The sequence below is a fragment of the Camponotus vicinus genome, unplaced genomic scaffold (genome assembly GCF_025532165.1).
Source record: "Camponotus vicinus isolate PSW18456_S1 unplaced genomic scaffold, iyCamVici1.0 SCAF_6, whole genome shotgun sequence".
In the NCBI taxonomy this organism is placed as follows: domain Eukaryota; kingdom Metazoa; phylum Arthropoda; class Insecta; order Hymenoptera; family Formicidae; genus Camponotus; species Camponotus vicinus.
In genome coordinates, this window is record NW_028141978.1 from 3,599,086 (window position 1) to 3,625,572 (window position 26,487).

The following is a 26,487-nucleotide window of genomic DNA, read 5'->3' on the forward strand; positions in this document are numbered from 1 at the left end:
ATGTCACGTATCTGCCTATTCGTATTTTTTCTCGGCATTGCTGTTCGATTCAGTGATTGTGAAAATAGAGAAAATACTATAGATTGCACAGAAAGTGCACCTGGTTCCAATGAAACTCATCTAACCACAGGTGAAAAAAAGCTGGCAGATGCTATTAACGGCATTGAGGACTTTGAGAAGAATGATATGGAAGGATTCTTCAGCAATGTCTTCAAAAAAATTAGTAATCATTTGGATATCAATGCTATTTTTCCAGGTAATTTAATCATTTCATAATTCAAGACAATTTACAGAAAAAATAATGCAAATGTTAAAAGCGAACATTTTAGGGGAAACTCGTATTCCATATAGAGCACATTTTATAATATTAAAAATAAAAAATGTTTCATTAAATCTTTACACATACAAAAGTATAGAATATCTTAAGTCTCTATATGTTAAGTATTTAGGATTATCGAATCCATAAAAAGAAAAAAAAATATATAGGACATTATATAGAAGTACAATAACTGTTACATATAATTCTATTATATATATATATATATATATATATATATATATATATATATATATATAATAGAATTATATGTAACAGTTATTGTACTTCTATATAATGTCCTATACTTTAGCATTTATAATTATACATAAATTTTTGCACAATTATGTATAATTTTGTATAATTATATATTGTATAAATATATATAATTATATAATTATATAATTATATATATTTTGTATAATTATATATTATTCAATTCTGCATAAATATATATGGAAAATTTTTTACCTTATACTCCTGGACAAAATTAACGCATAATTTTTTTTTCTTTATATTGAAATATTAGAATTAAATTCCACACAAAATAGCAATACTATCTTAAAACATTTTTACATGTGGAATTAATTATGTATTTATTAGAGATAGTACAAATTTTTTTTTAATTGTAAAAGAATTTTAAATTTTAATTTGAGAAGTATGTTTTGATCATTGCAAGCATCGAAAATTAATTATTGCATTGCAAGTCATTGCAGAGACTTGTTGGAAAATTCCACGATAGTAACAATAAACATTGGGAACGTTGGAAATAATTGGCTACTGATATACATGATGTATGTTCAAGAAGTTCTGTTTTCTCTCTTGAGTGCAATTAAAAATATTGCCCTAAACACAATTTAATGTGTATAAAACCGAATAACCATATAACTCGCAACGTATTTTTTTATGCAAAAAATGTTTGGGTTAAATGCAATTAAATATTTTAAATTTGTTAAGTTTCCTCTCTTCTTTTTACTATCTCATTGATTTGTAAATTTATGAATAAATTTATAATTTATAAATTCTTTTAAAGATTTTGCGATAGATAAACTATATTTTATTATATTTGATTATATTTTATTTACAAAACTTATTTCTATCAGTTAAATGTACTTTCTGAAATATCGATAACTTGATTGCTAATTTGATATACTGATAATTCTCTTTTGTTTCATCTGCATAAAAATTTATTATAAAACGAAAGAAACATGTAATAAAATGCACATATATTCTTGAATCCGATAGAAAAAGAATAAATTGTATTATTAATGTTGATCATAATTTTTTTGCCATCTTTTTTCATTTTGCAATGATGATATCCATTTTAGGAACCCTCTGGTGCGGTAGTGGAAATATCGCCAAAAACGATACAGATCTCGGCTCTTTCAACAAGACAGATATCTGTTGCAGAATGCATGACTATTGCAACAACACTATCTCGAGTGGTAAAACGAAGGCTAATCTCAAGAATAATGGTATTTTCACGAGGTAAATGAATGAACAAGATAATTTTTCACAAACACTCGTTGTGTTGAACATTCATATTTAACATCTGAAAAAAATGTTAAATAACTTGGCTCATGTATGACATGTATATTTATTCATATTGCATATACAAGTTCTGTTATCAAATCATATATTTTTTATATATCATCCTTTTTACGAAATAATAGATTTGTTTGGTTCATGTTAGCTTTATTAATAATTTCTTATTAATTTCTTTTTTTGTCAAACTTGTAATTTTTTTTGATAACAGATCAGCTTGCCATTGCAGTCATGATTTCTACAATTGTTTGAAGAATGTTTCTACCCTAACTTCTGAAAGTATCGGAAAAACGTTTTTCAATATATTGCAACCGCAGTGTTTCGAATGTACATGCCCAACAAAAAGTTGCCAGTAAGACAGATTGAAAAGATAAATAATAATAACAATAATAATGAAAATAATATCTTTAGAACGAAGCTTATTTTAATTTTTTTTCTATGTTCTCACTAGAATCTTAAAATATAATATAAAAATTCCAAACTAAGTTTTACAAGACATCAATTTTTAGGATAACCAATAGCAATAATTGTTGTACGAAGTACAAATGGGTTGACAATTTAAAGTTTTAGTTACTTATAACAGAAGATTGGAATTTGATTAAATCAATGGAAGATTCTTGGGGATATTTAATCATACACATAAGTTTTAATCTTCTCACTTTTGCAGTTTGTTAGTCTTGATACACAGTTAACATTTCAATATTGTACAAATTTTATTCTAAAACAATATAGCACCATATATAGTATATCGTAATACATACAAGTATGTAAATTAAATAAAACAGAATTATATTATTGAATGCAATGAATTAGTCATTTTTTTACATTCTACTGTTTAGATTAAATCCTTTATTAATGACGCTAATCATATATTTAATTCAAGATGGTTTATTAACATTAATTGCATAATGACATTACATGGTTGCTACATATCATTTATTCTATTATTACACGATATAAATTTTAAAAAGTTGATGTTAGCATGTTAACAATTATTGAATAATCGAGAACTTTTATGTAAACAAATTATATTGATATAAAAATCGTTGGATAATAATATTGGATAAACTATTGTTTAACAAATTTCGACCGCGGTACGTTTCTTTTAATTATATGGAATCATTTTTGGAGTCATATTAAAAAAATTAAAGAATATGTATACATATAAAAACTTACAAAATAAAAACAAATTAAAACATTTTATTATTTATTATTTGAAACTTACTTGATGCAGTCGATAACCGTACACACGGACAGATAAAGTGTATATCTGGTGTGTGTCATCGGAAGCAATCGCCTGGTATCCGGAATCTGCGCAAGCCATGTAATATTTTCCGCAATTTATGCACATATCCTAAAAAGAAGAGCAATTATGTGCATGTGAGATAGATTTTAACATTAGACGAATGATTATAATTTCTCATTTCACGTACATCATCGATCGAAGCAATTACTTACTTTTTATTATTTAATTCTCTATAGCTGCTAATATGTATTAATACTTTGCTGATTACGTCCTTAACAGTAGATATCGGTGCGATATATCTTGGAGCTGGTCTCGTTATCGATACGACTTCATCCAAAGGATTTGAATTAATTTTCAACTCGGCTATCTTTAGCTCGCACAATTTTTGATATTCATCAAAATGCGGTGCGTTCTACAAAAAGATTTAGACTCGAGATAAAAGTATTGTAAGATATGCTTAAAATAAATAATAAAAAAGTGCACGCTATTATAATTAATCTATTTTAAATTATGAATTTTATCGTTACATGTAGAATCTAATTAATTAATTTATTAATTTTATATTATTATTATTTGAATGAGATCGAAATACGGAAAAGTAGTCAAGAAAATAAATCACTGTCGATTTTTCGAAAAATAAAAATTTAAACAAATATAATCTTATTTAGTGTATTTTTTATAAATTTATCGAAATAAGATAGAAAATTGTGAAAAAATTTGTTTTCATTATTTTAAATTATTGTTATATTAATTATTGTTATAAATTATTGTGTGTTATATTAATTATTGTTATATTAATAATAATTACATTAATAGTTATATTAATAATAATAATAATAATAATAGAGCTATATTTATTCAGAACTTAACGAAAAAAAATTTCATTTTTACATGGATATTTTCTGAAGAATTTAGATTAATAATTGATAAAGAGAGACATTATACGCTAGCCGATGACGCAGCTATATGTATTTGTGTATAATGCGTCTGTCTTTCCGTCGTTCACGGATTCCACAGTCATTTGAGCAATATCAGCAAGATCTCCCCCGCAGAACACACCTGATATGAGATCATCATCATATTCTCATCAACTTTCGTAAGTTCTACAATTTTTTCTTTCCTACATTACTAGAACGCGGCATTCTTTTTGTACATGAGCCATTTGAAATAGATTAGGCTAAAATTATGGCCACTATATTTTGCCAATTAAGAAAGGAGGACTTTCTATAATGTTGCAGATTACTAATATTATATCAATGATGAAAATATTACTAATAAATGATTACATATGTGTTGTTCTTAAGCTATTAGAAAGTGTCTGTTTTAACATTATTTTAATAAGAAAAAAAATATTTTTCTTAAGATAAGTTCTAAAATTTTCCCTTACATCACCAGAACGCATTATCTTTGTACTTGAGCTTGTAATATAAACGCGTGTAGAATATTATATAATTCCTTATCATAGACATGATAAAAAATGCACCATATTACTTTCTATTGTTCATGTTTAGAAAATAGTCTAATCTATAACTAGAAGTATTATAATTATAATAATAGTTTTAAATTAATATATTAAATTAATATAATATTATAATAAATTAATATAATATAATAATATAATAATTAAATTAATATAATAATATATAACAGTAACGTCCTCCAAAATGTGTTTGTATCTCACAGTATGTATATTTCTTTAAAAATAAATAAATAAATACCTCTTATTAAAGTGAAAGATTTCCGCCTTTTATTTTATTTTATTTACATATCTCATATATATATATATGTAATGTAAAATGCAGTATAAAAATATAAATTTTAGAGCTAAATAACATGAAAAAGTTACGGAAATTTTCTTCTAAATTTCAATTACAAAATACTAATATGCTAAAATTAATGAATTTTCTAAAATTAATAAGTTTCAATTACAAAATACTAAAATTAGAAAATAATAAAGCTTTACTGTAGTAATCTCATAAAATTTAATTTAAAATGTAAATATTAGCGCTTTTTAAATATTGGATAAGAGAGAGAAACATTAAATATTTATTAAAATCGAGAAAGTAAATGAGAGAATTAAAAAATATTATTAAAAATATTATTATTTATAGAATTAGAATTAGAAAATATTTGCAAAATTCTTAATATTAAGAACAAAAAATTAAGTTTAAAAATGTCTGAGGAGAAATAGTTACAGAACGTATTCCATGAATTTTATAGGAAGAATTTTACAGAATGAATTCTACAGGAAGAAAGAAGTGCAACAATTCCCTATAATCTCGGGACAAAGGAATGCGACATATCATAATATTTCAAGGACTCGAAGAAGAAAATATATTGGATAGGAATGTATAGTGATTAGAAGTTTAGAAATTAAAAGACAGCTTGAAGTTGCATAAAACCTGCTAATAATAATATTTTTATGTTATACTTGATAATTTAGTACATTATATTATGTATAGAGCATCAATATCAAAATACATATCAAATATCAAAGTATTATGCTGTTATAAAATCTATAATGTAAAAAATATTCACTATAATTATTGAACATTTGAATCATTTATATTTTATATAAAAAAGGAGGAACATTTGAAATATTTTAAGTTTTAAATCTTTATTTTATTTTTATTTTACCTTTACTTTATTTCCATTTTTATAATCCACTTTTATAATCCATTTTATTAATAAAAAATGCCAATAAAATTTAAAAATATTATTGTAATATTTCTTTATAAACATAATTTTTTATTTCATTAGAGAGTATCATTTTTCGAATATATTTTTTACTATGAAACATTCTCTCACACTTACCAAATTATATTAATAAAAGTTTATGCATAATTATAGCTACAAATATATATCTTTTAATGTAATAAAATTTTAATCATTGTTCATAACTCTTAATAATTCTTAGTAATGTTATCTTTAGTCTTCCTTCTTTATAGGAGAGATCTCGTGAAAGCTATAGGACTCGGGTAATTTTTTCGAAAAAGGAGTACTAGTTTTTATTTTGGCTCGTTTATTATTCTTCAGTTTTGAAATATACTTCTTTTTCTCTTCAACTTGATTAGTAGTCGGCTTCCTCTTCTTTTTTACCGTTTGCAAGTTTACCGAATTATTTGTATTATTTGATTCATTTAATGATCTTTTACGGTTTCTTTTATTTTTATTAGCCGCTTTATTTAACGAACCATTCTTGCGATTATAATTATCTTCCATCTGTACGTCTTCAGTACTCGCTAGAGTAGGATTTATTCCACTTGCAACATTTGAAATAGGATAATCGATATTCGCTGTATTTCGATCACTTTCTTTTTCTGTGCTTGATATTCTCTTTTTGGGCTTTTTTGAATCTGCCTGTGATTTTTTCGTGCCGTGTGACTTCGCTACTGTTTTCGCTAATCTTTTGCGTTTACGTGACTTAATTTTTCCATCTTTTCCCGAAGAATCATCTCTCGCTGTATTATCTGTGATATCAATATCTTCATACTTCTCTTTTTCAACGCAAAGCGAAGTTTCCGTTTTATTTTCATCTGAAGTAAAGTCTTCATTTTGTACTTTATTTTTGCTTTTCTTCTTATCTCCTCGGTTTAGAAATTTCGTTAGAAACCCCTCATTTGATGTATCGGAGGCTTCCGTGATATCTTCGTTATCGTTTGCCATAACTTTTTGCCATACAAATATAGTTTGCGATTCGCAGACCTGCAGGAAAGCTAAGCTCAAATCTTCCTTCAAGAAAGGTTTAAAATATTTGTTCAATTTTTTAATTAGAATCGACGATTGTCTTTCATCATTATCCGTATCCGAGGATAATTTGTGAGGTCTTGCTGCAGTAGTTTTATAGTACAGATATAGCATAACGTTATAAAATTCGTCAGTATCAACATCTTTTATTCCTGATATTATCAATTCAATTAAAGTAATGCCCAAAGTGTGAGATATGCGAATATTTTTAATATCTGAGATTAAACCCTAAGGAAAAAAATTGTAAATAACTTCTCAATAATTAAGCACAATATAAAACATTTCTATTCTGATATAGTCATTATAAGAAAAATAATATTTAAGATATTGTTATAAAATTTTTAAAAAATGTAATTAAAAAATTTAAAAAATATCAAATAATGAGTATTTAATAAATAGATTAGTTGATCTCTGCTATGTTCTTATTACCTGCAATTCTTTAAGCTGCTTCAGACGACAAAGATAACTATCAACGTGATGCTTGCAGCTTTTCAAAAAATGTTTTACATTATTTAAATTATCGATAGGATATTGCGATAGTATTTCTTGCACATCGACGGACATAGGCAACACCCACTTTCCTAATTTTCCACAACCGCTTTCGTCTATCATTATTTCTATTGCATATAAATTGTTCTTCGTGTCGTTTCCGTTTTGCTCAGTGCCATTGATTTCAAACACGTATCTCGAGTTTCGATTGAATTCTCGACATCGCAATCCCGCAAATCGATAAAGTTCATCGCATAATTCCGTTTGCACGTCCGGTACATGAAATCTTGCAACTTCATTGCTATGCATCAATGACATTTTTTCAAATTGCAATTGACCGAATTTGGGTGTTTCAATCATGGTTTCTAGCAGAGAGACATGCGCTTTTAGTATAGCGATCTCATTCAACAGTTTATCTTTTTCCTCTTGATTAGATAACTCTAAATGATCAAAAATATTTTGATAAAACTTTTTATTCGCATGACAATTAACGCCGTATGTATTTTTCAATGTATTAATATATGAACATTTTTGCTGATAAGAGAGAGATTCCCGTCATAATATAAAATTTTATAATTTATAGATACAACAAAAATGTTAATTTTTACAAATTCAATTTAATGTTTGATTATAAATTTGTGATTAAATACATATAAATACATTATCGTATATAATTATAAATTCTAGATAAACATAAAATTTATTTTAAAACTATACTTTATATAATAATTAAAGGAAGAATATACCTGCACTGATGGAATTATCATTGTCCTTTTCCATGTCTAACGAACATATGTTTTCTTTTGTCTTTGCCATTAAATAAAGATATATAAAAATTAATATTATCTATTTTCCACTTGGCTTGAATTAAATTTTGCACATGTCTAAAATAGATAAACTTTTGCAATGCTTTTATTTAAAAACTTATTTATTAAAAAAAAGAAACAAATTTTCACGAAGCAAATAAAACTTATAGTTTCTAATTATGTACATAAAATTAAAATTACAATATGACAAGTGCTTTTCACAACATCTATACAACGAATGTTAAAATTAAAATTCGACAATATAAAATATGTATTTATATATTTGACATTCGAGAAAAGAGAATGATATTCAAACAGACGTTAATTCGTACATTATTCGTACATTACAATCATATTGACAAGGTTTATTTATATTTACGTTTTTATTTTTCTGCTTATAAATCTCACATTACCTATTTCCTATAACATCGTAAACTTAATCATCAACGATCGTTCATGCTAATGCTCTGTAATTATAATTCGGAAATTAGATTTATAAATTAGATACTATTATTTATCTGCAAATATTTATCTACTATTTCAAAATTGTATATATTTCGCCAATATCAGATTTTATTTATAGATAAAAAATTTTTTCACTTATTGTATGAGCAGAAAGAAGACTGAGAGATGTCATGGCCTGCTTTTAGGTGATCTCTGAAAGCGATACTTCCTCTGTGGACATTGAAAACGTGGACATGAACTACAAAGCCAAAGTCCATGAATGTTTTCAGAGGGTAATATATAATGTGCACAATTTCTGGTTTTGTTCCGTGCTATGTGCACGAAATGCCGGTAGCACCAGTGCCGTATAACAAGATACTTATGTATGTAAATTGATAGAAAATAAATTATTCAATCGCGAAAGATACTGTAATATTCAAAGATGAAATAAATATTTTTCCATATTCATTGTCATATTTATATCTTTTTATTTACAAAACACAAAATGCCTGCTGTGGGATAAAAATATTTTTAATCGTATTTCTATAAATCTTCTTAATTAGCACTAAACTGATCTTTGATATTTATCAATCATTTTTTTAATTATTTAAAAATATAATTATTAATACATGTATAGAATTTGTCAACTTAATGACTGATTCTTCTGATGTTTTTATAATTAAGACTCGAAAAATATAGATGTTGCAAAATATTTTAAAGCTCTTCCTTTATATAAAATATAAAGAATTCATATGTTCCATTCAAATATAGCTAACACTATTTATATATTTTTATTATAATTTTCATACCAGCATAATACTTTTGTGCTTAATACTTTATATAATACAATGTACTAAATTATAAAATTTAATATAATTACAAAATAGTATTACTATTAATAAATAGGTTGTATGCATACTGTCTTTTAGTTTCTGATCATTTCCAATCACTATGCATTTCTATCCAATATATTCTCTTCTTCGAGTTCTTAGATTATTATGGTTTATTGTATTCCTTTGTGTTAACATCATAAAAATTACCATCACTTGTCATGCCTATTCCTTCCTATGGAGTCCATCGGAATACTTTCTATGGACATTTGTCCTCAAGTATAAATATTTTATAACATAAAATTTACTAAAAATTTTTATATAATCCAGACAAGATTAGCGATGATTAATCCCTAAGATTATTGCAATTTTAATATATTTTCCTTAGCATTAAAATATTAAAAAAATTTTAACGATCACCTATAGCCCTAACATTCCTTTTCTTTTTCTTTTTACGTGGGGAAAATGCTCCTTATGCACACCTCGGCGGGACCTATTTAGCGGTCTCGCCGGAGTAGTGCTGGGCTCTCCCATACATAAAATTTCGTATTACATAAAAGTACATAAATTTCGTAAACATAAATACATAAAATTTCGCAAAAAAATTCGTATTACTATAAAAATTATTGAGTGTTAACAATTTAATTTTCATCCTTACATAAATAAAATACCTATAAAAAAAAACACAAAAAATATTGACTCCTTAAAAATTGTTAATATTAATAATATAATTATTGAAATATTTATTAATCTGTCTTCCCTAATATTATTTAAACCTACATTTCCTGATTCTTTAAAAGATACATAATATATTAATCACATAATAGTCCTAACAATCCTCTACCTCTTGAAAGGAAATTAAAAAATCTTCATGATCACCTAATAGCCCTAAAAATTCTATTTCTCGATTAAGTAAAATTATTCGAGGAAAGCCTATCTCTAATCACGTATATTTTAATTACGTGCCCTAATTACATTCTCTAACCGCGTGCCCTAACCGCGTGAATAAATGTCCGACATTACGTACTATTGTACGCAAAGCTTTTCTTCAAGCCAGTTGAACTTACTTTTCGTTGATCCTGGCCACTTTCTCGCTCGATCTCTAATCAGAGATCGAAAAAGGAGATAAACACTCCTTCTTTTACCGATTAATTACCGGCAAATAAGCGTAAATATTTCACGCTCATCGTAACGATCGCTCGTTTCGATCGTTTTACGATCGTTCGTTAAATATTTGAATATAATTTTATTTTAACTCAAATAAAGACAAATTACTACAAATTTCTGTATATTATATTTTCGAATAAAATATAAAATTCATGTGTGTGTATAACTTTTATCATATTACAAATTATTTAATTAATTAATCATTTGGCTTTATATTAAGTTAAAGTAAAGTTTAAAAACAATATCTACAAACAAATTCTACGATGGATGAGCTATAAGAAATTAGAATAAAATTAGTACGCGTTATAAAAATAAAGTAGCATCAAAAATTGATAAAATTAATAAAATTATAAATGCGTGCTCTTTATTTAATAAATTAGACAAAATCTTTACAAAAAATTTTCTTTTCTTGATTCTCTTTTTTTAATTAATACTTCAATATATTTTCGCAATAGATGCAAAGCATTTCGAAAGAATTTATTAAAAGTTATTTAATTTAATCTATCCTAGCTCATCCATTTTAAGGCAACGGATTTACTACAATCTACAACCTACAATCTACATCTACATCTACAATCTCTACGAATTCGTTACCTTAAAGTTAAATAAAAGTTTGTCTCACTCACCGGCACTGATGCGCAACAGCGGAGTTATCGAAGTTACGTTGTCTGTAACATAGAAATATAAAATTCATTTATAATAATGTTCACAAAATGCAATAAATATTTCAAAAAATTTTTATCGTTCGGAATTTTATATCCGATGTGTAAAATAATGAGCAGAGATAAACATGTGTGGAAAAATTTTATAAATTTTTGAAACTGTTCTTTAAATAGAAAGTTTTATGACTTTTATAAAAATTTTTTTCTCTAATTTTCTCTTTAATTTATTTTAAATAATAAGACCGAATTATGCGTACAACTTATACCAATTGACAAGTAATAAATATTCACCATCAGGTTGCTCCGCCGATGCAAGATGCCTCTCCCAGGCCTCCTCCTCCTCTCATGTTGTTGACGCGCGATACTTTTAACGGCACTCCCGCACTCACGAGCGATATTTTTATATCGCTATTTCCGGTATTTTACGCGCGATACTAAACGGCACTCCCGCACTAATTCGGTACGATTAAAAATTTGGTCGCGCGATGTATATATTTAATATATATATACTTTGTACGACACTCCCGGTTTCGGTACGAGCGAAAATCCCATTTCATTTCACGAAAATCAACTTCGAGCCAACAGGTCGGGAATGCAACGATACAACGAGCAAAGACTAGGCCCGAACCGGAAAGAAGACGAAACGATTGACGGAAATAGAGGAAAATGAAGTTCGCCAACTCTTTTTCGCGCATAATTATCCTATCTCGTATCGAACCTGGACCCGCTAAGCACGATTTCAGGTGCTCCGCCCGGACATATTATGCCTCCCGCGGTTGCTATATGCTACACCAGGCTGGTAGACGGCAAAAGAAGAGGATACCCACATTTTTTAAATGCTAACATTCAGCAATTTAGAAAATGGGGAGGCAACCTCTTTTACCGAGCGAAAATCGTGCCTAGGGGAATCCACTCGACGGAGTCTCGACAGGGTTAACACACGCAGTGCGTGTGGCTGTAGACGAGCAAAGAGAAGGGACCCATTAACGACCATTCCGAGCAATCGATCGAGTTCTAACTAATTCGGGTCGAATCACTTGACGAAACACGAAGCACGAGTGTGCGTTGCATAGCAACTTGTGCAAACTCGAAATCCTAGTTAGTTGGCATCGGAAGTAGAGACTCGTGACAATAATGAAATTGGGATTTTTATACGAAAAGTCCAACGCGGAAGCGCGAAAACGCGACGACGCGAGAATACTACAACGCGAAAACGCGGTAACGAAACGCCGCCGTCCGCGACACGTTGATGGCACCGACGACGCGAAAGGGTACTTAGCTTCCTCTTCAGGCCCCTTAAGATTTATCCTAAATAGAAAAATTTCAAATAAACCTCAAGGCACCATCCAAGTACTAAGCCCTCCCACCCCGACAAGGTGTACCCAATGGGAGGGTTATATTATATATAATTTCATATATAATATATTTTGTGAAATTTATTTTGTAATATACTATATAAATTTAAATTCGCAAATATAAACGATAAATAAAAATATAAAGGATAAGAGAAAATATATTACATAAAGCAATGTTCAAAATAATTGATTTTAAAACTAATTATTGCGCGCAATTAATTTTTACATTTTTACTTTTAAATAGATATATTTTAATATTATAAATTGCGTAATTACAAAATAATTTATATTTTTTAGATATAAACTTTTAGTAATACCATAAATAAAAAAATTTCTATTTTTTTATATGTGAAATATTTAAATAAATATATTAACCCTTAACGGTCGTAAGTCACCTCTGACGTGACAACAGTACTCTGTCGGTGCGGTAGCTAGCGTCCGATAAGGGTTAACATGAAATATTTTATAACACATAAGAAGTATCTGAAAATATTAATAAAAAATTTTATAAATGTTTTAATCATTTTAAAATAAAATGGAATATTTTTTATAAGTACATGTATTATATATGTTACAATTTAAAATCACTATCAAAGAAATAAAACGAAACGTGAAATATGTATATTTTGAATATATACTAACGATAAATAATTTATATATTGTTGCGTCCGCGGAACGATATATATCGAACGCGCGCGACACAATCGGCATACGCTGACGGTCGTAACTAATAACGCGATTTAAGGTGCACAAGAATTTTAATAAACCGCGAGTAACATAGAAGAATTCAGAATAATCGTAAAACGGATCACAAATAGACGCGCGTCCGCACACTTTGACAGCTGGACTCAGACTCTCTGACAGTCGTTGTTTATAACAACATCTTGACAACGCGCGCGGAAACGCTCTTCTTTGAAAGAATTCAACGGATGACGAATACATTCAGCGAGACGGGACGCGGGGACGCAACAATATAATAAATAATGAAGGTGATAAATAATTTATATGAATGACTTACATTATATCTTATTGGTCCATCCATTTCCAAAAGCTCCTTCTTTCTTTTGCTTTCTTCGCTTTTTCTTCGTGGCACTTCAATCCTCCTTGCACTCATTTGAATTCCTCGTTGCACTTACACTCATTCACGAAAAGTTCCTCGTTGCAATTGCAATTGTGTCCAGAGAAAGAATTTGATAATATATGATACGTCTCACATCACTACTTCACTGCTCAAGACTCACTGAGCGAATGATCGTAAGTCAGAAACACTACCGCGGTACTGTTTATATCGCCAAGGTTGACTATGTGAAGAAAGAATTTGATAATATGTGAAACATGTCCACGTCACTACTCAAGGTTACTGTGCGAATGATAATAAAGCCGTGTAACATGTTGACAATAGCGCGATACTGTTTATCAAGGTCGAACACGGTGTTATTGATAATTCTCTCGTTGCCGAAATATTTTCTGTAATATAAAATATTTGCATATATTGTTTAATTAACCAGGATTGATAAAATTTAAAGCATTGATCGAAATATATTTAATTCTAATATTATTAAAGAAATATTATAAGCATATAATAAGCATCGATGAATAAAAGATCATAAGATATTTAATTCTCTTGTCCCCTTTCATGTATCCCCTGTTTCAATTTTTATTCGCAGTAATGAATGATTACGATTCGATAAATATTTATCGTTGCGATACAGTCGTTTCATGTCGTTTATCAAAAGTTAATTAATTTTTAATTATTAATATTTATAGCAAATTATGTTTCGATACGATGTAATCGTAATCGTGTTTAGTACAAAAATTACAATATACGAAGCGTTTCTCATCACTACTTTATTACTCGAGAGTCACTGTGCGAATGATGACAGAGCCGTAATGTAGCGCGCTACTGTTTATATTTTGTATTGCCAAAGTCGAACACCGTATAATTGATAATTCGTTGCCGAAATAGTTTATACATTATAAAATATACATTAACGGAAAATATTAAATAACAGAAGTATTTTAATTTATAGATTAGTTAATCGATTATTTATTAAACAATTAATTAACATACGAAGCACTTTGCATCACTACTTTACTGCTCGAGTGTCACCGAATAAATGATAGCAAAACCATAACATACAAACAATAGCATCCTATTGTTTACGTCGCCAAAATCGAACATAATGTTATTGATAAGTCGTTGCCAAAATATTTTATATATTATAAAATATGCACTAACGCGGAATATTAAATTATAAAAGTGTTTTAATTTATTGATTAAATGGATTATTTATTAAGTATTCATCACGGAGCCTTTATGCTAATTATTTACGTATATAATTCAATTGTTTTATCGCGCGTTCTTTCATAATCCAAATATATTTTGATTATCAAAGAAACTCGCGCGAAATACGTTTTATTTTAAGTATCATTGAAAAAATAATTATTGTCCGTAAAGCTCACAACGAAATGATTATTTATTATTTTAGATTTCTATCACTTTCATTTTTCTACTTGACAATCTCAATATAATTTGGATTGTGACAGAACACGAAGTAAAAAATCGAATTATAGATGCAAACAATTAGCATAACGAAAGACTTCATGAGTGATGAATAGTTTAATAAATAATCAATTAATCTTAATCAATAAATTAAAATATTATAACAAATAAGAAGTATCTGAAAATATTAATAAAAAATTTTGTAAATGTTTTAATCATTTTAAAATAAAATGGAATATTTTTTATAAGTACATGTATTATATATGTTACAATTTAAAATCACTATCAAAGAAATAAAACGAAACGTGAAATATGTATATTTTGAATATATACTAACGATAAATAATTTATATATTGTTGCGTCCTCGGAACGATATATATCGAACTCGCGCGACACAATCGGCATACGCTGACGCTCGTAACTAATAACGCGATTTAAGGTGTACAAGAATTTTAATAAACCGCGAGTAACATACAAGAATTCAGAATAATCGTAAAACGGATCACAAATAGATGCGCGTCCGCACACCTTGACAGTTGGGCTCAGACTCTCTGACAGTCGTTGTTTATAACAACATCTTGACGCACGCGGAAACGATCTTCTTCGAAAGAATTCAACGGATGACGAATACATTCAGCGAGACGGGACGCGGGGACGCAACAATATAATAAATAATGAAGGTGATAAATAATTTATATTAATGACTTACATCATATCTTATTGGTCCATCCATTTCCAAAACCTCCTTTTTTCTTTTGCTTTCTTCGCTTTTTCCTCGTACCACTTCAATCCTCCTTGCACTCATTTGAATTCCTCGTTGCACTTACACTCATTCACGAAAAGTTCCTCGTTGCACTTGCAATTGTGTTCAGAGAAAGAATTTGATAATATATGATACGTCTCACATCACTACTTCACTGCTCAAGAGTCACTGAGCGAATGATCGTAAGTCAGAAACACTACCGCGGTACTGTTTATATGGCCAAGGTTGACTATGTGAAGAAAGAATTTGATAATATGTGAAACATGTCCACGTCACTACTCAAGGTTACTGTGCGAATGATAATAAAGCCGTGTAACATGTTGACAATAGCGCGATACTGTTTATCAAGATCGAACACGGTGTTATTGATAATTCTCTCGTTGCCGAAATATTTTCTGTAATATAAAATATTTGCGTGAGGAATATTAAATTATAGAAGTATTTTAATTTATTGATTAAGATTAATTGATTATTTATTAAACTATTCATCACTCATGAAGTCTTTCGTTATGCTAATTGTTTGCATCTATAATTCGATTTTTTACTTCGTGTTCTGTCACAATCCAAATTATATTGAGATTGTCAAGTAGAAAAATGAAAGTGATAGAAATCTAAAATAATAAATAATCATTTCGTTGTGAGCTTTACGGACAATAATTATTTTTTCAATGATACTTAAAATAAAACGTATTTCGCGCGAGTTTCTTTGATAATCAAAATATATTTGGATTATGAAAGAACGCGCGATAAAACAATTGAATTATATACGTAAATAATTAGCATGAAAGCTCCGTGATGAATACTTAATAAATAATCAATTTAATCAATAAATTAAAACACTTGTATAATTTAATATTCCGCGTTAGTGCATATTTTATAATATATAAAATATTTTGGCAACGACTTATCAATAACATTATGTTCGATTTTGGCGACGTAAACAATAGGATGCTATTGTTTGTATGTTATGGTTTTGCTATCATTTATTCGGTGACACTCGAGCAGTAAAGTAGTGATGCAAAGTGCTTCGTATGTTAATTAATTGTTTAATAAATAATCGATTAACTAATCTATAAATTAAAATACTTCTGTTATTTAATATTTTCCGTTAATGTATATTTTATAATGTATAAACTATTTCGGCAACGAATTATCAATTATACGGTGTTCGACTTTGGCAATACAAAATATAAACAGTAGCGCGCTACATTACGGCTCTGTCATCATTCGCACAGTGACTCTCGAGTAATAAAGTAGTGATGAGAAACGCTTCGTATATTGTAATTTTTGTACTAAACACGATTACGATTACATCGTATCGAAACATAATTTGCTATAAATATTAATAATTAAAAATTAATTAACTTTTGATAAACGACATGAAACGACTGTATCGCAACGATAAATATTTATCGAATCGTAATCATTCATTACTGCGAATAAAAATTGAAACAGGGGATACATGAAAGGGGACAAGAGAATTAAATATCTTATGATCTTTTATTCATCGATGCTTATTATATGCTTATAATATTTCTTTAATAATATTAGAATTAAATATATTTCGATCAATGCTTTAAATTTTATCAATCCTGGTTAATTAAACAATATATGCAAATATTTTATATTACAGAAAATATTTCGGCAACGAGAGAATTATCAATAACACCGTGTTCGACCTTGATAAACAGTATCGCGCTATTGTCAACATGTTACACGGCTTTATTATCATTCGCACAGTAACCTTGAGTAGTGACGTGGACATGTTTCACATATTATCAAATTCTTTCTTCACATAGTCAACCTTGGCGATATAAACAGTACCGCGGTAGTGTTTCTGACTTACGATCATTCGCTCAGTGAGTCTTGAGCAGTGAAGTAGTGATGTGAGACGTATCATATATTATCAAATTCTTTCTCTGGACACAATTGCAATTGCAACGAGGAACTTTTCGTGAATGAGTGTAAGTGCAACGAGGAATTCAAATGAGTGCAAGGAGGATTGAAGTGCCACGAAGAAAAAGCGAAGAAAGCAAAAGAAAGAAGGAGCTTTTGGAAATGGATGGACCAATAAGATATAATGTAAGTCATTCATATAAATTATTTATCACCTTCATTATTTATTATATTGTTGCGTCCCCGCGTCCCGTCTCGCTGAATGTATTCGTCATCCGTTGAATTCTTTCAAAGAAGAGCGTTTCCGCGCGCGTTGTCAAGATGTTGTTATAAACAACGACTGTCAGAGAGTCTGAGTCCAGCTGTCAAAGTGTGCGGACGCGCGTCTATTTGTGATCCGTTTTACGATTATTCTGAATTCTTCTATGTTACTCGCGGTTTATTAAAATTCTTGTGCACCTTAAATCGCGTTATTAGTTACGACCGTCAGCGTATGCCGATTGTGTCGCGCGCGTTCGATATATATCGTTCCGCGGACGCAACAATATATAAATTATTTATCGTTAGTATATATTCAAAATATACATATTTCACGTTTCGTTTTATTTCTTTGATAGTGATTTTAAATTGTAACATATATAATACATGTACTTATAAAAAATATTCCATTTTATTTTAAAATGATTAAAACATTTATAAAATTTTTTATTAATATTTTCAGATACTTCTTATGTGTTATAAAATATTTCATGTTAACCCTTATCGGACGCTAGCTACCGCACCGACAGAGTACTGTTGTCACGTCAGAGGTGACTTACGACCGTTAAGGGTTAATATATTTATTTAAATATTTCACATATAAAAAAATAGAAATTTTTTTATTTATGGTATTACTAAAAGTTTATATCTAAAAAATATAAATTATTTTGTAATTACGCAATTTATAATATTAAAATATATCTATTTAAAAGTAAAAATGTAAAAATTAATTGCGCGCAATAATTAGTTTTAAAATCAATTATTTTGAACATTGCTTTATGTAATATATTTTCTCTTATCCTTTATATTTTTATTTATCGTTTATATTTGCGAATTTAAATTTATATAGTATATTACAAAATAAATTTCACAAAATATATTATATATGAAATTATATATAATATAACCCTCCCATTGGGTACACCTTGTCGGGGTGGGAGGGCTTAGTACTTGGATGGTGCCTTGAGGTTTATTTGAAATTTTTCTATTTAGGATAAATCTTAAGGGGCCTGAAGAGGAAGCTAAGTACCCTTTCGCGTCGTCGGTGCCATCAACGTGTCGCGGACGGCGGCGTTTCGTTACCGCGTTTTCGCGTTGTAGTATTCTCGCGTCGTCGCGTTTTCGCGCTTCCGCGTTGGACTTTTCGTATAAAAATCCCAATTTCATTATTGTCACGAGTCTCTACTTCCGATGCCAACTAACTAGGATTTCGAGTTTGCACAAGTTGCTATGCAACGCACACTCGTGCTTCGTGTTTCGTCAAGTGATTCGACCCGAATTAGTTAGAACTCGATCGATTGCTCGGAATGGTCGTTAATGGGTCCCTTCTCTTTGCTCGTCTACAGCCACACGCACTGCGTGTGTTAACCCTGTCGAGACTCCGTCGAGTGGATTCCCCTAGGCACGATTTTCGCTCGGTAAAAGAGGTTGCCTCCCCATTTTCTAAATTGCTGAATGTTAGCATTTAAAAAATGTGGGTATCCTCTTCTTTTGCCGTCTACCAGCCTGGTGTAGCATATAGCAACCGCGGGAGGCATAATATGTCCGGGCGGAGCACCTGAAATCGTGCTTAGCGGGTCCAGGTTCGATACGAGATAGGATAATTATGCGCGAAAAAGAGTTGGCGAACTTCATTTTCCTCTATTTCCGTCAATCGTTTCGTCTTCTTTCCGGTTCGGGCCTAGTCTTTGCTCGTTGTATCGTTGCATTCCCGACCTGTTGGCTCGAAGTTGATTTTCGTGAAATGAAATGGGATTTTCGCTCGTACCGAAACCGGGAGTGTCGTACAAAGTATATATATATTAAATATATACATCGCGCGACCAAATTTTTAATCGTACCGAATTAGTGCGGGAGTGCCGTTTAGTATCGCGCGTAAAATACCGGAAATAGCGATATAAAAATATCGCTCGTGAGTGCGGGAGTGCCGTTAAAAGTATCGCGCGTCAACAACATGAGAGGAGGAGGAGGAGGCCTGGGAGAGGCATCTTGCATCGGCGGAGCAACCTGATGGTGAATATTTATTACTTGTCAATTGGTATAAGTTGTACGCATAATTCGGTCTTATTATTTAAAATAAATTAAAGAGAAAATTAGAGAAAAAAATTTTTATAAAAGTCATAAAACTTTCTATTTAAAGAACAGTTTCAAAAATTTATAAAATTTTTCCACACATGTTTATCTCTGCTTATTATTTTACACATCGGATATAAAATTCCGAACGATAAAAATTTTTTGAAATATTTATTGCATTTTGTGAACATTATTATAAATGAATTTTATATTTCTATGTTACAGACAACGTAGCTTCGATAACTCCGCTGTTGCGCATCAGTGCCGGTGAGTGAGACAAACTTTTATTTAACTTTAAGGTAACGAATTCGTAGAGATTGTAGATGTAGATGTAGATTGTAGGTTGTAGATTGTAGTAAATCCGTTGCCTTAAAATGGATGAGCTAGGATAGATTAAATTAAATAACTTTTAATAAATTCTTTCGAAATGCTTTGCATCTATTGCGAAAATATATTGAAGTATTAATTAAAAAAAGAGAATCAAGAAAAGAAAATTTTTTGTAAAGATTTTGTCTAATTTATTAAATAAAGAGCACCCATTTATAATTTTATCAATTTTATCAATTTTTGATGCTACTTTATTTTTATAACGCGCACTAATTTTATTCTAATTTCTTATAGCTCATCCATCGTAGAATTTGTTTGTAGATATTGTTTTTAAATTTTACTTTAACTTAATATAAAGCCAAATGATTAATTAATAAAATAATTTGTAATATGATAAAAGTTATACACACACATGAATTTTATATTTTATTCGAAAATATAATATACAGAAATTTGTAGTAATTTGTCTTTATTTGAGTTAAAATAAAATTATATTCAAATATTTAACGAACGATCGTAAAACGATCGAAACGAGCGATCGTTACGATGAGCGTGAAATATTTACGCTTATTTGCCGGTAATTAATCAGTAAAAGAAGGAGTGTTTATCTCCTTTTTCGATCTCTGATTAGAGATCGAGCGAGAAAGTGGCCAGGATCAACGAAAAGTAAGTTCAACTGGCTTGAAGAAAAGCTTTGCGTACAATTGTACGTAATGTCGGACATTTATTCACGCGGTTAGGGCACGCGGTTAGAGAATGTAATTAGGGCACGTAATTAAAATATACGTGATTAGAGATAGGCTTTCCTCGAATAATTTCACTTAATCGAGAAATAGAATTTTTAGGGCTATTAGGTGATCATGAAGATTTTTTAATTTTCTTTCAAGAGGTAGAGGATTGTTAGGACTATTATGTGATTAATATATTATGTATCTTTTAAAGAATCAGGAAATGTAGGTTTAAATAATATTAGGGAAGACAGATTAATAAATATTTCAATAATTATATTATTAATATTAACAATTTTTAAGGAGTCAATATTTTTTGTGTTTTTTTTTATAGGTATTTTATTTATGTAAGGATGAAAATTAAATTGTTAACACTCAATAATTTTTATAGTAATATGAATTTTTTTGCGAAATTTTATGTAGTTATGTTTACGAAATTTATGTACTTTTATGTAATACGAAATTTTATGTATGGGAGAGCCCAGCACTACCCCGGCGAGACCGCTAAATAGGTCCCGCCGAGGTGTGCATAAGGAGCATTTTCCCCACGTAAAAAAAAAAGAAGAGGAATGTTAAGGCTATTAGGTGATCGTTAAAATTTTTTAAATATTTTAATGCTAAGGAAAATATATTAAAATTGCAATAATCTTAGGGATTAATCATCGCTAATCTTGTCTGGATTATGTAAAAATTTTTAGTAAATTTTATGTTATAAAATATTTATACCTGAGGACAAATGTCCATAGAAAGTATTTCGATGGACTCCATAGGAAGGAATAGGCATGACAAGTGATGGTAATTTTTATGATGTTAACACAAAGGAATACAATAAACCATAATAATCCAAGAACTCGAAGAAGAGAATATATTGGATAGAAATGCATAGTGATTGGAAATGATCAGAAACTAAAAGACAGTATGCATACAACCTATTTATTAATAGTAATACTATTTTGTAATTATATTAAATTTTATAATTTAGTACATTGTATTATATAAAGTATTAAGCACAAAAGTATTATGCTGGTATGAAAGTTATAATAAAAATATATAAATTGTGTTAGCTATATTAGAATGGAACATATGAATTCTTTATATTTTATATGAAGGAAGAGCCTTAAAATATTTTGCAACATCTATATTTTTCGAGTCTTAATTATAAAAACTTCAGAAGAATCATGATTAATTTGACAAATTCTATACATGTATTAATAATTAAATTTTTAAATAATTAAAAAAATGATTGATAAATATCAAAGATCAGTTTACTGCTAATTAAGAAGATTTATAGAAATACGATTAAAAATGTTTTTATCCCACAGCAGGCATTTTGTGTTTTGTAAATAACAAGATATAAATATGACAATGAATATAGAAAAATATTTATTTCATCTTTGAATATTACAGTATCTTTCGCGATTGAATAATTTATTTACTATCAATTTACATACATAAGTATCTTGTTATACAGCACTGGTGCGCTACCGGCATTTCGTGCACATAGCACGGAACAAAACCAGAAATTGTGCACATTATATATTACCCTCTGAGAACATTCACGGACTTTGGCTTTGTAGTTCATGTCCACGTTTTCAATGTCCACAGAGGGAGTATCGCTTTCAGAGATCACCTAAAAGCAGGCCATGACATCTCTCAGTCTTCTTTGTGGTATGAGAATTGTATTGCATTATAGTTCACAATCGCTTGAATGATATGTTAGTAAGCTTAACAGCAGTTTACTAGTTATCGATAAGTTACAATTCACAGTCCAATTTAAGTTACATTGTAGCTCAATTAATTCCTTTAAAAGGGCTTCTTTAGACAATCTACGATAATTCACGACAAAGTTCAAAATAGAATTCTATTTATAATTTTATGCGTCATATATGTTTTAATGTCTATTTTATTAATTGTATTGATCCCATGCGTTTATATAATTAATTTTTTAACTGTGTTTACAAATTTTTTAAATTTATATTTGTACCATTTAAATATATACTTGTCTTATATTTTTTTAGAAAAATCTTTTAGAATTCTATCTTTATTTTTGTCGCAAATTATAGATTGTTTAAAGAGGCCTTTAGACTAGCAACATGCACATTTGTATGTATTTCAAAGTTAAATTATAAATTTTATAATATAAATTAAACAAAATATATTAAAAAATATATTTAATGAACAAATAATGAAATACTTTTCCCCAGACATTTATTTATTATTAAATAAATTTTTCCATACATTAACAAAAAACATATGCGTAAAAAATATCTAACGTAATAAAAATTGAGTCACACAAAAGATATTATTAAAAAATATTACAAATTATATATATTAAAGCTGTCCACACATTCGTACAGATATTAAATAAATTATTTACAACAAAAAGCTCTCTCTCTATTGTATATGATTCGTATCTTTAAGATGGATGATAAATCGCAACATTGCGATGTATTTCTCTTTTAAACACTATTAGTAGTCATATTATATAAAGCACGATTACATATCGATCATGTCTGTACCGAGTGGCGTTGAGTGTCCTTTTCTTCCTTTCGTAAATGAAAATACGATAACACGCGGGAGTACAAGACACGCGTCTATTTCGCGTATAAATAAATGAGGCGCATTGTTATCTCTTTAAATATAGATGTTAGCTGTATTATCGTACCGAACCTTTGAACCGCGGGAGAAATTGTCGGGGAAAAATCACCCTCGCCTCTTTCCTGTCGCGATAAAACCCACCCCACCGTCGTTCCGAGCACTTAGACACCCGTGCCGTACACCGTGACGTCAATTATACCGGTCATTAAATCCCGATGCGACTAGAAACCGCATCGGGTCGGGCCGACACACCTGATGCGGCCGCTAATCGAAAGAAGATGATCGCGGAAGCAAGAGCGACGCGATTACGACCTGCAAAATACAATGACAATGAGATCTAAATGAACAATAGCGATAAAATCGACTTTATCTCTATATCGGAGCGCGAGAAATTAATGCACTAATTGTAAGTCCTACAAGCGCACATGTACAAGTTTCTAAAATGTAATGAATTCAAAAATAAAAATGAAAATAGCCTTAAAGTAATAATAATTATTAAGTGACAAAATTGTCAAATAGGAACCAAGGCGTGATTAAAGAAGAAAAACTTTTTTTCTTTTTTATTAATGTATTCCAAAATATTCAATTTTGTTAAAATATATTTTTTTAACGCTCTATTATATCATGCATCGGCACTTACTTACTTTTGTCACTTTTTAATATATTCGTAGCAAGCATCGCGATTTAATTGCGTCATAATAATAATTTACGATGTATTTTTTTCACAACGATTATAAAATCATTTTAGTAATACTTTTTTATCTGCGCGACGAGGACTTGTTTGTAAAACGCACGTTCTCGGAAACAATTTATTCGACTAATTGTACTGAAAATAAACGCATCGAAGGAACGAAAGGACTAGATTACGTGAATGCACTTCCGTCGTATGCATCTTTGCCTAGGAGACTTTTTTTATATATTATATCTCGCGTCATTTATAACGCATTGCTTCTTTTCCCTTTCAGTGCTTATCGCATTGTCCACTAATTACCGGTGCCGCATTATTGGGTAGACGCTGTAAATAAACCGCACGAGAGAGATACGCCATTAATTTGCGTACGCACAGCTGCGTGTACTCGTACTCGTGTCGCCGAGACATACGCCGTCCCCTCCCCTCGGAGGAAGAGAAGAGAAGAGGAGCTGACCCGACGACTGTCTACGTCCGATATCGAGGGGAATGATAAATCCGAATTATAAACATGTGGCATGTGCAACTCCCGCCGAGACGAGGAAACGCGTAGATCAGGGATGTAACTTTCGTTCGACAATCCTGAACGAAACGAGATTCGAAGATCCTATATTCTTAGTCTATAAAATTACATTGCGATGTGTCTGGGCATATCGAATAAAATTCTAAAAGAAAAAGAGGGAAAGTAAAAAATCAGAAGTATGAAATATATATTTATAAACCATATATAGAGATGATTCAGCGAATTAATCGCGATAAATAATCGATGAGACGCCGATCCCGTTAGATAAGAGAAAAAAAATACGAGCGCTATCTCGACGAGCCTTGCCGGTATCTTTCGGGAGCAACGAGCTAATCTTTTCTCGTACAACAAAAATCAGGCGGTGCCTGCGGCGAGGTTAATTAGCAAAAATCATGGGGAAGAAGATAAGATGGTTTCCTTCTCATACTCTCTCTTTCTTTCCCCTTTTTTTTTCTCCCGTTGGAACCCTTGTTTGGATCTTCTTTCTGCTGTAAGTCGTCTCATTCTCTTCCTCTTCCCCTCCCTCCCAACGTTTTCGTTAAATCGAAGGCAGAAAGGGAATCCTTATCGAATGAATAAAAGACTTTGCCGTCTGCAGCGGCAACTGTAATAAAAGCTTAATTTATAAGGCGATCTTCGACCTCTCGCCTTGGTAAATGGTTTGCTGCTATCTTTACGTAAGCATGGATTACAATGTTGAAAACAGCCGTTCGGAGAAAAGGAAGGCAGAACGCGAATAAAATGACAAATTCATATTTTTTCTTCGAAAATAATAGCACATCTCACAATAATCATCTCACAATAATTATTAAATAACTAATAAGCGTAACACAAGTGTCTAAATTAGTTTCTAAGCGCACTTTGTATGGAGAAAAATTTGAGACAAAGCTGACAGACAGCATATGGATCTTTTAATAATAATCTTTTTAACAATAAGCTGTCATACCTGTATTTCTTAACAATTTAACGCTATGTTTAATGAAGTTAATATCAATTTATTGATCAGAATTATCAGAATTATCAGAATTATCATTTATCAATTTGTTTATCACATTTGTTGTTTATTTATAGGCTAAATATATACTTGTATTTAAATTTTTAAACTCTAAAAAAAATCTAAAATTATTTGTTATTATAAATTTTATATTATTTTATATTCTGTGAATTTCTAATTTTCTTGAATGTCAATTTTAGAAATCCACTTTCAGATCTCTTTTGTCTTAAATTTCAAAAAAATTGTAAAAAAATCTAAATAATATTATTAAAACAGCAATATAATAAAATTAGAAACAGTAAATATCCGCAGACGTGTAAATTTATTTTAAGTCAAAGTTATTTTAAAGTAAATTCTAGAATCCAAAAACAACACACACACACACAGAATGATACATCGATTTGACTATTTTTCTTCTATTCATATACAAAGAAGAATGCGCTATCTAACCGAAAGTAAAATGGCAGGAAATCATTAGAGGTTCACCTGTTCTCGGAATAACACGCACGACCGTAATTTCGGATTTTT

General features: G+C 29.6%; 2 protein-coding genes across 2 annotated transcripts; one reads left to right on the plus strand and one right to left on the minus strand.

The window, feature by feature from the left end:
- On the plus strand, nt 1–2,505 carry LOC145972782 (phospholipase A2-like). The gene is made up of 4 exons (XM_083101706.1): nt 1–256; nt 1,645–1,804; nt 2,073–2,213; nt 2,371–2,505. The coding sequence occupies exons 1-4, from the start codon at nt 1–3 to the stop codon at nt 2,429–2,431; spliced, it is 618 nt and encodes a 205-aa protein (XP_082957832.1). The 3' UTR covers nt 2,432–2,505.
- Nucleotides 2,506–6,035: 3,530 nt separating this feature from the next.
- LOC145973181 (uncharacterized) lies at nt 6,036–8,166 on the minus strand. Its single transcript, XM_083102419.1, has 3 exons — nt 8,090–8,166; nt 7,284–7,783; nt 6,036–7,082 (listed from the first exon to the last, which is right to left on the minus strand). The coding sequence occupies exons 1-3, from the start codon at nt 8,157–8,159 to the stop codon at nt 6,036–6,038; spliced, it is 1,617 nt and encodes a 538-aa protein (XP_082958545.1). The 5' UTR covers nt 8,160–8,166.
- Between the last annotated feature and the right edge of the window lie 18,321 nt (nt 8,167–26,487).

Bases quoted from the DNA above. Each gene is read 5' to 3' on its own strand.
- LOC145973181 (XM_083102419.1), bottom strand. From the start codon at position 8,159: ATGGCAAAGACAAAAGAAAACATATGTTCGTTAGACATGGAAAAGGAC. The intron at 7,784-8,089 runs GTATATTCTTCC...TTGATCATTTAG, and splicing joins TGATAATTCCATCAGTGCAG to AGTTATCTAATCAAGAGGAA. The intron at 7,083-7,283 runs GTAATAAGAACA...TTTTTTCCTTAG, and splicing joins AGCAGCTTAAAGAATTGCAG to GGTTTAATCTCAGATATTAA.
- LOC145972782 (XM_083101706.1), top strand. From the start codon at position 1: ATGTCACGTATCTGCCTATTCGTATTTTTTCTCGGCATTGCTGTTCGA. The intron at 1,805-2,072 runs GTAAATGAATGA...TTTTGATAACAG, and splicing joins AATAATGGTATTTTCACGAG to ATCAGCTTGCCATTGCAGTC. The intron at 2,214-2,370 runs GTAAGACAGATT...ATCAATTTTTAG, and splicing joins TGCCCAACAAAAAGTTGCCA to GATAACCAATAGCAATAATT.